At 41.8% G+C, this 13,851-nt stretch overlaps 2 protein-coding genes across 2 annotated transcripts; both read right to left on the bottom strand.

Annotated features, from left to right (window-relative positions):
• Nucleotides 1-1,702: 1,702 nt before the first annotated feature.
• Nucleotides 1,703-5,560, bottom strand: mgat1a (alpha-1,3-mannosyl-glycoprotein 2-beta-N-acetylglucosaminyltransferase a). Its single transcript, XM_083918243.1, has 3 exons — nucleotides 5,418-5,560; nucleotides 3,158-4,090; nucleotides 1,703-2,967 (listed from the first exon to the last, which is right to left on the bottom strand). The coding sequence occupies exons 2-3, from the start codon at nucleotides 3,788-3,790 to the stop codon at nucleotides 2,269-2,271; spliced, it is 1,332 nt and encodes a 443-aa protein (XP_083774369.1). The 5' UTR covers nucleotides 3,791-4,090; nucleotides 5,418-5,560; the 3' UTR covers nucleotides 1,703-2,268.
• Nucleotides 5,561-10,885: 5,325 nt separating this feature from the next.
• Nucleotides 10,886-13,313, bottom strand: rnf183 (ring finger protein 183). Its single transcript, XM_083918797.1, has 2 exons — nucleotides 13,128-13,313; nucleotides 10,886-12,406 (listed from the first exon to the last, which is right to left on the bottom strand). Exon 2 carries the CDS (start codon nucleotides 12,365-12,367, stop codon nucleotides 11,396-11,398), a length of 972 nt encoding a protein of 323 aa, XP_083774923.1. The 5' UTR covers nucleotides 12,368-12,406; nucleotides 13,128-13,313; the 3' UTR covers nucleotides 10,886-11,395.
• Between the last annotated feature and the right edge of the window lie 538 nt (nucleotides 13,314-13,851).

Genomic DNA, 13,851 nt, shown 5'->3' on the forward strand with positions numbered 1-13,851 from the left:
CGGCTTCCGTAGACAACACTGTCACACACATATAACGTGAAACTGCAATAGACTGTGTGAAAAACATGGAGACTGCCTGCACATCTACTGCAAACAACAACAATGCATTGGATTGTCAACTTATTCATTCTACAAGGAACATTTCACATCTATAAAGCTACATTTTCAAAGTCTATCCAAATAATTAACAATAAGTATTTATACAGCTGATACACTACAATATTTATTTTCAAGGAGATATGATTATATAGCACACCTTTCAATTCAATTTTTGTATTTATTTATTTACACTGTATTTATTGTTTTATTTTTTCTTTCCTCTTTTTTAGTCATTGTGTATTTAAGTACTTTCTTCTTAAAATGACTTATGTCATCATAATGTCTGATTGTAATGTTCATTGAAAGGGAAAATGACTGCCTTAAATATATGTTAGCTAGTTAGTTCCTTTCATTTATTGTCCACAATGTGGAAATTTGTCTTTGGTCTCATTAAAACAACAAGCAGGACGGCAACAACAAAAACAACAACACTTATACACAACCATCTTCAGGGCAAAAAGCAGGACAGCAGTGGCAGTTACATTAAAAACGCATCAGCGGGACATGGTGTTCAGTGCTCCAAGGGCATAAGGGATGAAGGAATTTTTTTAATATTACGACGTGCCCTAATTGGTACTTTGTAGCGTCTACCAGAGGGAAGAAATTCAAAGTCCCTTTTGAGTGAATGAGAGGGATCGTTTGCTATTTTGGCAGCTTTTTTCCCTAAGCACTTCCTGACACATTCAAAATAATTGTTTCTGTCTCATCCCTGTGATTTTATGTGTTTTTTAAGATATATGTTTAAAGTATGATTCCGAGCTGTTCTGCAACTTTTTGTGTCAATTTGTGAGAATTTGCAAATCAAATTGTGAAAAAAACTACTACAAACATGTATTGATAATTCACAATACATCACGTGTTCTCAGTATCTTTCTTCTAATGTCTGATGTACTACACTCTGTATTTGCTGTTTCAAACCTTAGTTAAAGCCATATCAAGGATACACCTGAGTAAAATATTAAAACCATCGACTCCATATTTCATCATATGAAAATACTCTTGTCTTGTCTGCATCGTGTTTACACATTTCCCCAAAATTCAGCCACTTATGTGGAATACTGGTAATACTGCAATACATTATTGCACCCTACAATTTTATTTATTTAGATTAGTTAGCATTTATTTAACCAGGCAAATTGAGATTAAAGATCTTCTTTACAAGCAGCAGCACAATGCACAAAGTTACACACATAATCCAACCATCATCCTGATTATTCACCACCTTCACTGCCAATAGTTTACTTTTTGGCATGTGTATTTTAATTGGCACCTTAATGTTATAAACAGTTATATTTGTCTTTATCATTGGTATCGTGTACATTTATTTTTTAAACGTTCTTGTTAATCTTTACTGTTTATATTTTATTTATTAGCACTTTAAACAGTATAATCGCACTCTTTCCCACTTTGTACTGCAACTATTTCCGTTGGGATGACATTTTTTTTTATCTTAATATGAACTGAGATCATGGTATTCTGTCTCTAAAAGAGAATTGAATAAAGCAACTTGTAAATTATTGTGTATTGTGTTTTTTTTATTCCAAAAATATACAAACACAGGCAACAAACCTGTAAGGTGTATAACATTGGAGAATCATTCAACAAAATTAATTGACATTTAAACGTAAGCAGGAAGAACTGATTTCCATTGAAGGCATAAACATTGAGAATCAAATGACGGATTATACTGCAGTTATTATGACCAATCACCACCACTATAAGCAACCATACCACAGATTATATTTTCCTATTTGTACCGGACATTAACAGTTCACGTAGGCTACCAGAATTTGCAAATAATTAACACAAAAGTGGCAAACTAGATATCAGCATTGGATGCATTAATGAGTGTCATGTGCACAATTAGCAGAATATAAAAATAGATCTCTGGTGTATTACAGCAGTCCTTTCTGACAATCTGTTCAGGCTGTATGCTACGCTGTAAGAAATGTTTTGGAATAATGAAAAAGACCTGAGTAACCCTGGCAATAACCCCCAAAACCAGAAAGGGAAACAATTCATTCTGCGTTATTAAAAGACAATCTGAAGTAAATATCATTCAATCAAAGAGGAACCATAAGAACATCAGTCTTTGGTCTGGAACGCATTCCCCAACTGACATTCAGAGATTAAGAAAAGGCTAATGCACATAAACTGTCTGCTGGATTATCAGCTCCAGGTGGGGTCGTACTTGGTCCATCCTGGAGGAGGGGCCAAGTAAATTCTCCGTCCTTTGGAGATGAAGCTGACAACCCCTCTGTATCCTGCCCGTGGGACCCCAGACTTCAAGTCATCCATGACTCCCAGGTTTTTGGCCATCAATTTGAAACTGTCCTTACTTGAGTATTGAAGGCGGAAGGGCCCAGTTCCTTTTAGCTGCCCCTGCTTAACATCTTCATATGAAACCACGGGCGCGCTGTAAACTTCCTTCTCAAAATGTTCTCTGTACGTCTCCTCCTTCAAGTAACTTAGATCTATCTCGGTGAAAGGCACGAATTCGGTATTGAGTTTAATGTATCGCAGATACTTGTCATAAAACTGACCCAGACTCACTCCTTTGCGGCCAAAGGTCAAAGTTCGTGAGATCTCTGGACGTATGCAGGCACGGTTGCGGCGCTGCTCTGGCTGACGCATCCAGTCGTCCCAGAATGAGGCGGGCCACTTAGGTTCGAGCTCCTCCCACGTGTCCCTGAGGAGCATCCAGCCCAGACCCGGGAAGAAGTCTGTCCTGTAGAGCAGGTTAGCTTGGCCTGGATCCACGTAACCATCCCTGCCATTGTCATTCCAGGCTGACACACACCACAGCGTGGGATCGGTTTCCAGGAGTGGCAGCAAGGCTCGGAAGTACTCAAAGAAGTCTGGCGCCACCTAGAGTAGTAGATGAATAATTAAATTTCAGTTTAACATGTCAACAAGTAAATCAAATGTTTGAACAGAATAACTGGTACATGGAACAGGAATTGTTTTTGTATTGATATATAAAAGAATACAATTTTAAATGTATCCATGAGCTTTTGGACAGGAGGAATTTAATGCCACTAATTGATGATGCGATTACCTCCAGGTCATCCTCTACAATCACAACAGAGGAATGAGAAAGGGTCTTGAAGACTTGGTTGAGAGCCCAGCGGTAATGCCTGGAGATTTTGTAGTAACCTTGAAACTTCTTGTGCTCTGGTCGCACAGCGACATCTGACAAGTCTGGCTGTTTCAGATGAATTACTTGATTTCCATAAGAACCGATCACCTCGGCAGTTTCGCCGTGTCCACAGTCCTGACTCACTATGATTGGGAAAAGTTCTGCTGACGGACGGAGCTCCAGGAGTTTGTCCAAGCAGCGCCTCACGGTGACCCTGTTACAGGCGATCACCAGGATGGGAATGACGGGCTGACGGGGGGCGGCGACCTTCTGTCCAATTCTGTTTGACGGCTCCCACAGTAACTGCTGATTCTTGATCTGCAGCAGGATTTTTTTCTGCATTGCGAGCTCCTCTTCAAACTGGTCTGCCATCCGTAGCACATCTCCCATCATATCATTAGTGGGCCTTGCAGCCACTTCTCTATGCTCTCGGCCAGGCTCGCCCGGCTGGCCGGGTGGGGGTCGGCCCCACAGCAGAAGCACCAGTATGGCATTCCAGGTGATAAACAGGAACGTACCACAAAGAATGAGAGAGCCTCTCTTGCGGAGCATGGCCCAGAAACTCAAAAGGGAAGGAGGGTGGGTTCAGGAGGACAGGGACGTAACAGAAAGACGCGTCTTTGTTACAGACAATAGGAATGGGATATGGGAGGTCAGCCTGTGTATCATCACAAGCACATAATCAGAGGCACTCTTTGCAGGCTCACTGTGGAGTTACTAAAGTTATAAAGACACGACCCGGTGTCGATGAGAGCGACGATGATGGAGGGAATGTGATGAAGGACAGGACTCATCTTGGGATGAAAGTTGTGATTCAGACAGATGATCTGATCTTTCAAAATCCTCTTCCATCTGAAATGAGAAGAACATAATGTACTTTCAGGAAATTAAAGCGGAAACAAGTCGCTTGCTACACCAACAACACCGTTTTTAAAAAACGGAACCAGGAAAGCAGGTTATGTTATTTAAAAAAAAAAAAAAACTTTATTCAGAACAGTTCAGTACATTACAATTTTCTTGTACTAATACTGAATTTGCAATCCTCAAACATAACAAACATATACAAAACGGTAAGGCTCTGTTGACAATACAATAAGGTACATGCATAATTGCGTAAAAGTACACAGTACATACATAAGAAAGTAAAAGTAGGGGGGGAAGTTAGCTGACACAGTGGGGAAGTGTTTAAAAATGTTATATAATTGTTGTCTTTTAGTTCCTTTCATCAGTTTTAGAGATTTAACATCTATTTTAAATTAATTATTGAAAACATTTAAAGTGGGGGATGATCTCAGAACTCCATTTTTGTGGATGAAACATTTTACCAAACGAAAAAAAGTGACATTACAGAGCTCGTTGTTGTTGTTGTTGGGGTTTTTTGCAGTATCATGCCAAATGTGACATTGTGTCTGAAGATAGAAACTGGAAATAATGAGATACTTGGTTGGATGTCATCTCATCTCATCTCATCTCATCTTCATCCGCTTATCCGGGGTCGGGTCGCGGGGTCAGCAGCTTTAGCAGAGGACCCCAAACTTCCCTTTCCCGGGCCACATTAACCAGCTCTAACTGGGGGATCCTGAGGCGTTCCCAGGCCAGTGTGGAGATATAATCTCTCCACCTGGTCCTGGGTCTTCCCCGAGGCCTCCTCCCAGCTGGACGTGCCTGGAACACCTCCCTAGGGAGGCACCCAGGGTTCATCCTTACCAGATGATCCTGAACCACCTCAACTGGCTCCTTTCAACGCAAAGGAGTTGGATGTCAAGTCAAAATGTCTGCATGAGAATAAAATATGATCTATTTTAATATCAGCCACAAAGTGAGCACAACATTAAAGCTTAGGATAAATGTCTTCCATGATCTTGATGTGTGTTTCTGTCATGTTAGGTGGTATAGGGGAACGGTATGCACACATTTCCATAGTACATGTGTTGTGTTAATGTCGTATAGGAAGTTGATTCATGTGACCTGGAGTGATGATTCACCCAACTGTCCCTGATCGATTCTCTCTTATCCTCACCTGTGGCTGCCTCGCTAAATAAACACCCTACCGTGTGTTAATACGACATTAAAAACACAACCACAAACACAGATTTTGGTCACAGGTTGAACCCGACAGACTGTAAAAAAAAAAAAAATACTGTAGCGTGAAGAGGAGCGTGTTGAAATGAGCTCTTACCCTTTGAGCTTCTTCTTTTCGTGGCCATTTCTTCTCCTTTGACAACCGGGAGGGTAAACGACGAGACGACAGGACGGTGGGAAGCCGGTGTGAAGTTTGTTTTCCGGCTGTGAAAAAAGCAACTTAACACCCCCTTGTTAGTTTATCCGGTTTCTCACAAGACTAGAAAAGCAGCAGCAGGAGGAGGGAGGAAGGAGGAGGTGAAGGAGGAGGAGGAGGCAAGGAAACACGACGACTTCCTGGGTAAAGAGCAGTCACCGGAAGTCCCGCCCCTAACTGTCACCTTGAGATATTACGCAACACTTTGACTTGTGAGCGCCTCTCTGCGGAGCTAATTAAGAAACAGCCTCCTCTGATGTCTCTGTAAACATTTATTGTCTGCTTTTTGCCACATTGTGGCGTCGAAATATGGAAATGAAGCCTCAGCTGCAGTCATTTGCATCTGCCTCAAGGGATAAAACAGGCAAATGTGTTTTGGTTCAATGGAGGAATGTTTTTCCTTCTGCTTCCTCATGACAAACACACAAACACCTGCTTTTTAACCATTATTTATTCATTTATTATTATATCAATATCTGGAGGGTATAGTGGTGGGATATGGAAAGCAACCAGGTGCTGTAGAAATGTCCTACATGCTTTACTGCTTTGCCTTTTCAGATTATGAATAAACAATGTAAAGCAACTAATGTTTTCATTGTTTTATTTATTTATATCCTTTATTTAAACTCGGGGATATAATAAGGAGCAACCTCATTTGCATTAGATAAAGAAACAAAACATTTTTGGATTAAGACAAAACACAAAACATTTGGAAATACATAAGAAAATCTGAAATACCAGAAAAGTAAAGTGACACAAAGTTAAAAACAGGACCTGTTAGAAGTAAAATAAGGTACAGTTATGAATTTAAATTGTCCTAATGATAAGAGTGTCTGTGAATTTTATTTTTCCTGTAGTCTTTTCTCTACTTAATATATATTTAACTAAGAGTTTTTTGTTTATTGTTTACTGTTTTACTTTCTATATTTATATTCATTAAGAGTTTATTGTTTATCTTATACTCTATTTTTTTATACCTCCTTTGTGTCTTTGTAAGCTGCTGGAAATCCCAAATGAATCAATCATAGATCAAAGTTTCAGGCGTTTTTGCACAGTAAGAAAAGCAAGATTTTCCTAATTTGGTGTAAACAGAGGGAACCTGCAGTGGGAGCCAGTCCCATGAGCGTGTACGATGATGAAGACTTGCATTGAAAGATACTAAAGAGTCGCTATAGGAAGGTAAGAGACCAGTGAGAGCTTTAAAAACAAATCAAATCCAGTGTCTATCACGCCTGTTAGAAAGCGCAAACCATTCAACTTTTGAATACAGGTCACAGTGATGAGCGTTGTCGCCTGTAATAAATCTCAGGGCTGAATGATTTACGGTGTTAAGTGGGTGTAGAGTTGTGGGTGTAGAGTTGTGGGTGTAGAGTTGTGCGTGTAGAGTTGTGGGTGTAGAGTTGTGGGTGTAGAGTTGTGCGTGTAGAGTTGTGCGTGTAGAGTTGTGGGTGTAGAGTTGTGGGTGTAGGTCGAGGGATTAAGTCACCGAGCAGTTAAAGGGAAAAGAAGACTAGTTGAAATTAATCCCACCTTTACCGGCTGCTAAAGTGATACCCCTGCACATTAATGCTACACTATTCTAATCCAACAACATTACAGGCCTAGCCTTAATAGTATTCTGAAATGGGTCTTCATGCATAATGAGCTTACTTTCATTTTTATTTAAAAAAAGCTATATTTGTAACAGCTTATTAAAGGAAAGGGAAAAGTAGCCTTATATATTTGCTCTGTCCAAACATACTAAAAATATGCCTATCAGCGCCTTAAACTTAATAAACGTATTACATCTCGTTTAAACCTGTAAATGACACTTTTAGGGTTTATCTATCAAACTATTTTTTGGCACTTTTTTTTAAGTGACTATAGCTGTCAAACAAATGTAAACTTGTAGAGAAAGTGTCCTGAGATAACTTTTGTTATGATTTGGCACCATAAATGAAATTAAATTGAATTGAATAGAGTAAAAATAATCTGTTCCCTCTAAAATGTAGTGCAGTAAAAGTATAAAGTTGCATAAAATGGAACATATGTGCTACAGTGGTTGGCTAAAAAGTACTAAAGTAGTTTAGCTGATAATACTTTAAGATTTTGAACGCACAACATGTGAATCACTTCTTCCCTCATGACATTCATACTTTACAGCACATCCTTAAAACAGGTGCAAAGTGTATCGGCCATCTGTACAATACTGGCACTATATTTATGTATTTGCAGGGATTCATATGTATATACAAAATATTTCAAGGTGAAAAGTCAAGCAAACGCCCACAAAAGTGGAAAAAATAAGTACAAATATTTGAATTCTTCCTTCACATTTATGCAGTTTTTACTCAGAATCTGAGATATTTGTGAGATGTCTGCAAAATTAGTTTTTATGCAAATCGTACAGGGTAAAGGTCTAAAATGAATTGTTCTGCCATTATTTAACTACCTACCAGGAGGCCTAGGATACTTTAAGTAAAGTATACCACAAACACTATGTGTTTCATGTTTCTCAGGTGTTTCTTGTCACAGTATTGTTACTTCCTTACAGCAGAGAAAAGCTACAAACACCCGGTTGTTTTCCTGTGTCACTGGGTTGAAGTCCAAATGTGCTTTGTGCATTGTGAAAGTCAGGTAAAAGTCAATAAATAAGGGGCAGATCCCAGCGTGTATTTCTGGTGCAGAGGCCTTGGACTCAGTCAGGTCTGTCCTCTGGGATCATTTGTCCACAGCTGGAGTTGTCCTCGGAGGAGGGGAGGTCAGAGGGACTGTGGATTTGTCCATTTGCCTGAAAGAGGACGTATCAAATGATCTTACATGCTCTGGTTACATAAATGATTTGTTGTCATTTTAAAAGTCTGACATTAAGAGGTAGAAGCTCACCTGCAGGGTGTTGTTTGGGGTGTTTTGATGCTGTAGTGCATCGCCTGGACCGCTGCTGGACCTCCACAACACCACCAGCTTCAGAAACATCAACTGTGACACCAGAGCGGTCAGAGACAAGCAGGTGCTCTTCAGTGTTGTCCAGCCGGTCAACACCAGAGAGGGTATGAGTCCTGCATGTCCCATCAGACACGGGCACGTTATGGACACTTTCAAAACACCAACCGGGAACTCCCTGGTTCCCTTAACAAATGCTATTTTACAGACGCGTGTCGCACATGTTTCGTGATCAACCTTTTGAATTATTCGAGAGCATTTGTCCACTCCCGGCAGGTTACATGTCAGTCCGCGTGCCAGTTGACGCACCAGCGCGTGTTGGACACCAAGCACAGCTGAGTGCGCGTCACGTGTGGATTGCGAAAGTTTTGGGTGACATAATTGATTCAATTCCCTGGAATCTTTATCCCTCAACATTTTGCCATCTTGCGACTTGTACGCCACAGCCGGTCTTCTTCCCAACACAACACGGTGTCCTTGGAGAAAAGCCTCCCACGCTGACGCCTGGTTAGACCGGGTGCGCTCAGCTGGTGAGCCGCCGGCCATCCCGAGGCTGTACGCCGAGGTGGCAGGCCGCTTGGTCGGCGGATTCCTGGTCCAGATATTTCCCCGACACCGGAGAACAGCAGACAAGGCAGAGGCGGAGGGGGTGGACGCCATGGTGGTCTTTAATGTCCACAACAGATCGCTTCTATTTCTCCTTAGAGGTTTCTGATGTTCAACCTCGCTCCAGGCAGCAACATAACGCATAAAGGTTAATTTGCGTAAGGAGTGGATTACAAGAGGGAGGGGGGTCTTTTCTGCTCTGGTGCACCCGGAGGGGGGCTCGGGTGGGTGTGGGTGTGTCTTTAGGCTAAAAAAAATACTGTGGTAGACTATTCAAGTAGAGAAGTGTCTCCAGCCAAATGTACAGTACATGATATAATGGCTGGTTACATATATAGTGGTGGAATGTAACTATTTACTCAAGCACTGGGTTTTGAGACAGGACTCCTTTTACTTTACTTGGATATTTTTATTTCTCCCACTTTGTACTTCTACTACACTACATTTCAGAGGGACATGTGCTTCTTATTTCAAATTTACTGGAGACAGAAACATTATGATGATTAACGTGGATTGGGAAAAGTTAAACCAGTGGTCCCAACATACCAGTTACAAAACAAATACAACCACTTCTGTGTATACCAGAAATACCTGGAACTAGCTGCACCTGGACCAGCTTCAACAGTAAAATATTGCATATTCAGTGATGCAACAGTAGTCATAATCTTACAATGAAATCATGATGATATTTTAATCAGTCACATTTTTCTGCAGAACCAGTACTTTTACTTTAGAAGTGACTTTTGCTGGTGATACTTTTTGTTAACTTTTACAAATGCAGCTCCTTAATAGATGTTCTCATGGTGCTATTGACATTTTTACTTAAGTAAAACATCAGAATCAGAAGAATACTTATTTACTTTTCTACTTTTAGGGGCGGTAAGTGTAATAAGTGGGTGTTGGTTTTACAAACTAGTTACAAGTGATTGCATTATACAGTGTAAGCACATTACTTTCCCATACACCAATATGCAACTTTTCTTCTGTTATTGGCTTTAAAGTTTAAAGGCATTACTGAACAGTCAGGTGTAGCAGATAAACTAAAAGGGTGCAGGAAAGACGGACTGAACTCATTGTCTCTCTTCTTTCGTTCCTGCAGTTTGTTGTTGGATTTTTACGATTCACGCGTCACATGTCTCACCCCACACCAAAGAGTTGGATGGCATGTTGCATAACTCATCTAAGTGTCGCAACTATAAACAGGTGATCTCTCAAAGTAACTCAGAAAAAGAGTGCCATGAAGGTAGAGACACTCTGCTGTCAAACAGGTTCCTCAGCATTAACAACAGAGAGGAGCAGCAGAGAAGAAATTCACAGTTCAAGCCTCTCTGGTTTGTTTACACCACCAGAAGGTATCAGGTTTAAGAAGCCATGCGGGTTCATCGAAAGCAATAGGCATCGAATCTGCTTCAACACGGTTTAGGACGAGCGTGGGGAAAGTGGACAGGAAGTCCCAATGTACTCAGAAGAGAAGAACTAAAAAGAGCAGAGGTCTTCAACAGGGGGTTTGTGACGCCTAGAGGGTCCTCAGAGTTACTGCAGTTATTATTATGACTTTCTTTTATTAATACATCTAAAGAAAATACATTAACGTGACTATAAGCAGATATAATTAAGCCTACTTGTGAAGAAAAGAAACATTTATCTTACACAACCTTGATGACATGCTTACTGGCCTATTTATATGTAATATAAAGTAGGGGTCCCTGCTCCATCTCTCTCTCAGACATTGAAGGTCCCTGGTTTATAATAAAATAAAAACGTTATCATGTGTTTTGGAAATACTGAACAATGAGCTTTCAAAGTTTAAAAAAAATGCTTTATTTTATGATATAACGGGGCATAAAATCCATTCTCGTGAGTGAAAAGAGAAAAATACAAATATAAATCATCTATATATGTACAATGAGTCGCTTTATAAATAAAAGCTTTAAGAAGTAGAAACCCTGAACTGGATATGGAAATAAGCCTGATGCAATCAAAGGATACTTAAGTCTTTTCATCAAAGAGTTTAGTGCATTTCAACATTTACAGCTTATTCATCGTGATGGACAGTTTCTCTGTATGTACAGTATTTCTGGCTTTCACAGTTAAATCATTCAGAAAAGAGGGGGGAAAAACACACAAGCCCTGTTTCCTGCCCTGTTTGCACAACCGGTGTGTCTGTGTGTTTAAAAAATGTTGCTGCCCTTGTTTTCCTTCATTTCTTCACTCCGCTGCATGCGAACTGGTCAGAATGTGCGCTTCGTTTTTCCTTCATCCAGAAGACAAAAGGAGGCAACAGGTTTACTGAGAGTCAAAAGTCACGTTCTCTCTCTCTACAGCCGGTCCACCCCTGACCCCATCAGGGTCTAGGCCCCTGGGGTGAGTGCAGCCGGGGGGGCGTGTGTTTGGTTCCCTGCGGGAATAGGCTTCGGGCGAATGACCACATTCGGTATGATCACAAAGGCCAGAATCCCCACCAGCATGAGCGCCACAGTGACGGTGATGATGGACGCCACCACCACGTAGTAGCACTGGTCAGAGCGGAACAACCTGCGCAGGCGACCTCTGACCCTGCTCGGGGGCCTGCCTACATTCACCACAGTGGTCGGGGCTATTCCCTCCTCCACTGCACTCAAGCTGAGGTCACCACCAGCTGTCCCCTGGCCTTCCTGGTTCTTTATAGGCAGGGTGAGGACATTAGACTTAGTTGGACTGGTGGGAGGAGGGTTCTTCAGGAGAAGTTTGCCCTTGCTACGCTTGAAGCGGATGGACAGTGCCCTCTGCATTTCTGGTGGGAGTTTGCCTATGATGTCCTTATTGTTGCCAAGGCGAGGCAGGTCCTGGCCGTGGGGGAGCTCAGTCAGCTCACGACACACGGGGCAGCACAGGGTCTTGAGCTCAGGAGAGGTCACGTTGATGCGAGCGAGGCACTCCAGGCAGAAGGTGTGCCCGCACGCCAGCAGCTTTGGGGTCTTGAAGATGTTATCGTATGAGCAGAAACACACAGCGCACTCAGTTTCCTCCACATCATCTACAGGGGCCTTCGCCTTCCTTCGCTGGCTGTCTGCCTCTTTCCCGTTGTGACCCCTGGCCTCCTCACTCCTGCCCCGCTGCCTCCTCTCCCCCTGGTGCCTGTCTCGATCTCTCCTCCTGCCTCTCTCTTCCCTCTCCGAGTCGGTACTCCTCGATCTCCTCACTTTTGCAGGCTTCTCCTTCTTCCACGTGTCATCCTTGCTGTTTGTTTGTTTCTGGCTGAGTTTGGGTTTGACGTTAGGCGGCTGTCTGGCTCCTTGGCTCAAACTCCTTTCGGGCCTGTGTCTCCCCCTGTCATCGCTCATGTTGGAGGGATGATGTTAGAATCTGATTCCCAACTGGAGCTGTGGAAGATTAAAGCTGGGATAAGTTTACTGGCTCTCAGAAACCAGCAGAGCAGGAAACAGATCATAGGAATTTCCCTGCACAGTCGCCATTGCTGTTTCATGATGATGAAGCAATACTGCCTAATCTCCGCTATCTAACATCTATATTGTGTTTAAATGCTATCTGTTGAATTCATATATTTATTCAACATGCATGTGGTAATTTTGCCTTGATAATGAGTAGGTGTGTTTGTTTAAAAGGCTTTCCTGCACATAAACCATCAGCAAACATGATAACTGGAGAACTGGAAAGGCTTTGCATAGACTTTAGTGAAGGGGGATCTTCATGATGCTGCTTTCTCAGTGGGTTTAAACTTGTAAAACTAAAACTAAACCAAGGGTGACACTGGTGCGCGACACGACTTCATTGTTTTAAAATGTCATGGCAGACATTCCACCAAACCCATCCATCTTACAGTCAGTCATTAACTCAGTGTCTACCCTGCAGGAGGTACACACTTATCAGTCGAGCCGCCTGAAAATGCATTCTGACTTGAACTGCAACAAGTTTAGATGTAGATTTTTAGATCCATTAAGGATTTGGAAGCTTTAAAACAAAGGAAGTTTGTCAAATCAAACCAGCAGAAAGAAACCTTATCACAAAGAACAAGACAGTAAATAATTGGACAGAATTTGTACACACACACACACACACCCACACACACACACCCACACTGACCTGCTGAGGTAGATGGATGTCTGATCACGTCGTCAGTGATGATCTCACAAGTAGTTTAATCCTGTTGTTAATCAGTGCAGTAAAAACTTGTACATCATCAAACTTCATTACTAAAAAGAACAACTAAAAGTTTTACTCTGGAAGCCTTTTGGCCTCTCTGCAGTCCCTGCTCTCCTATCCTGTTAGTAGCTTTCCTCTCATATCATGTTTTCTAATTCGAGCACAGGACTGCCTCCTCTGGACCCGCCTCCTCCTGCTACTTTTTCTCTTCTCGTCAGACCAGTTGGACCAGTGAGTAGTGAGCCAGTGCTTCTTTGATTGTGTCCGTGTAGATTGTTTATCAGGTCACAGCCTAGACAACTCTCATGTTTGTCCACTAACAGCAGAACCCAGACCCTAGTGTTGTGCTAGTTTTACTTAGAGGCAGCTTTGCATTTGCTTATTAGTCCATTAAACTTGAGAATCAAACAAAAAGGTACTCAGATACACTGGGCTGCAGAGTCTCATGGTGAAGCACGTGAATTATTTTTGCTCTATGCCTCTTTATGTGCGATATGAATCAGTGAATGTTGGGAAAATTCCACTGTCGCTGCATAAAAAGACAAGAGTTCAGTACTGTCAACACTGCAGGTATCAGCACCTCATACCTGTCATACCTCCACCGCTCTTTGCACGCCGTGTGTGTACCACCCATAAGAGAACAGCTACGTGACTTGCATGACTG

This window comes from Echiichthys vipera (genome assembly GCF_963691815.1).
Source record: "Echiichthys vipera genome assembly, chromosome: 8".
Taxonomy (NCBI): Eukaryota; Metazoa; Chordata; class Actinopteri; order Perciformes; family Trachinidae; genus Echiichthys; species Echiichthys vipera.

Excerpts from the sequence above, each read along its gene's own strand:
- mgat1a (XM_083918243.1), bottom strand. The coding sequence starts at position 3,790 with ATGCTCCGCAAGAGAGGCTCTCTCATTCTTTGTGGTACGTTCCTGTTT. Across the intron at positions 2,968-3,157 it reads TTGTAGAGGATGACCTGGAG|GTGGCGCCAGACTTCTTTGA; the intron begins GTAATCGCATCA and ends CTACTACTCTAG.
- rnf183 (XM_083918797.1), bottom strand. The coding sequence starts at position 12,367 with ATGAGCGATGACAGGGGGAGACACAGGCCCGAAAGGAGTTTGAGCCAA.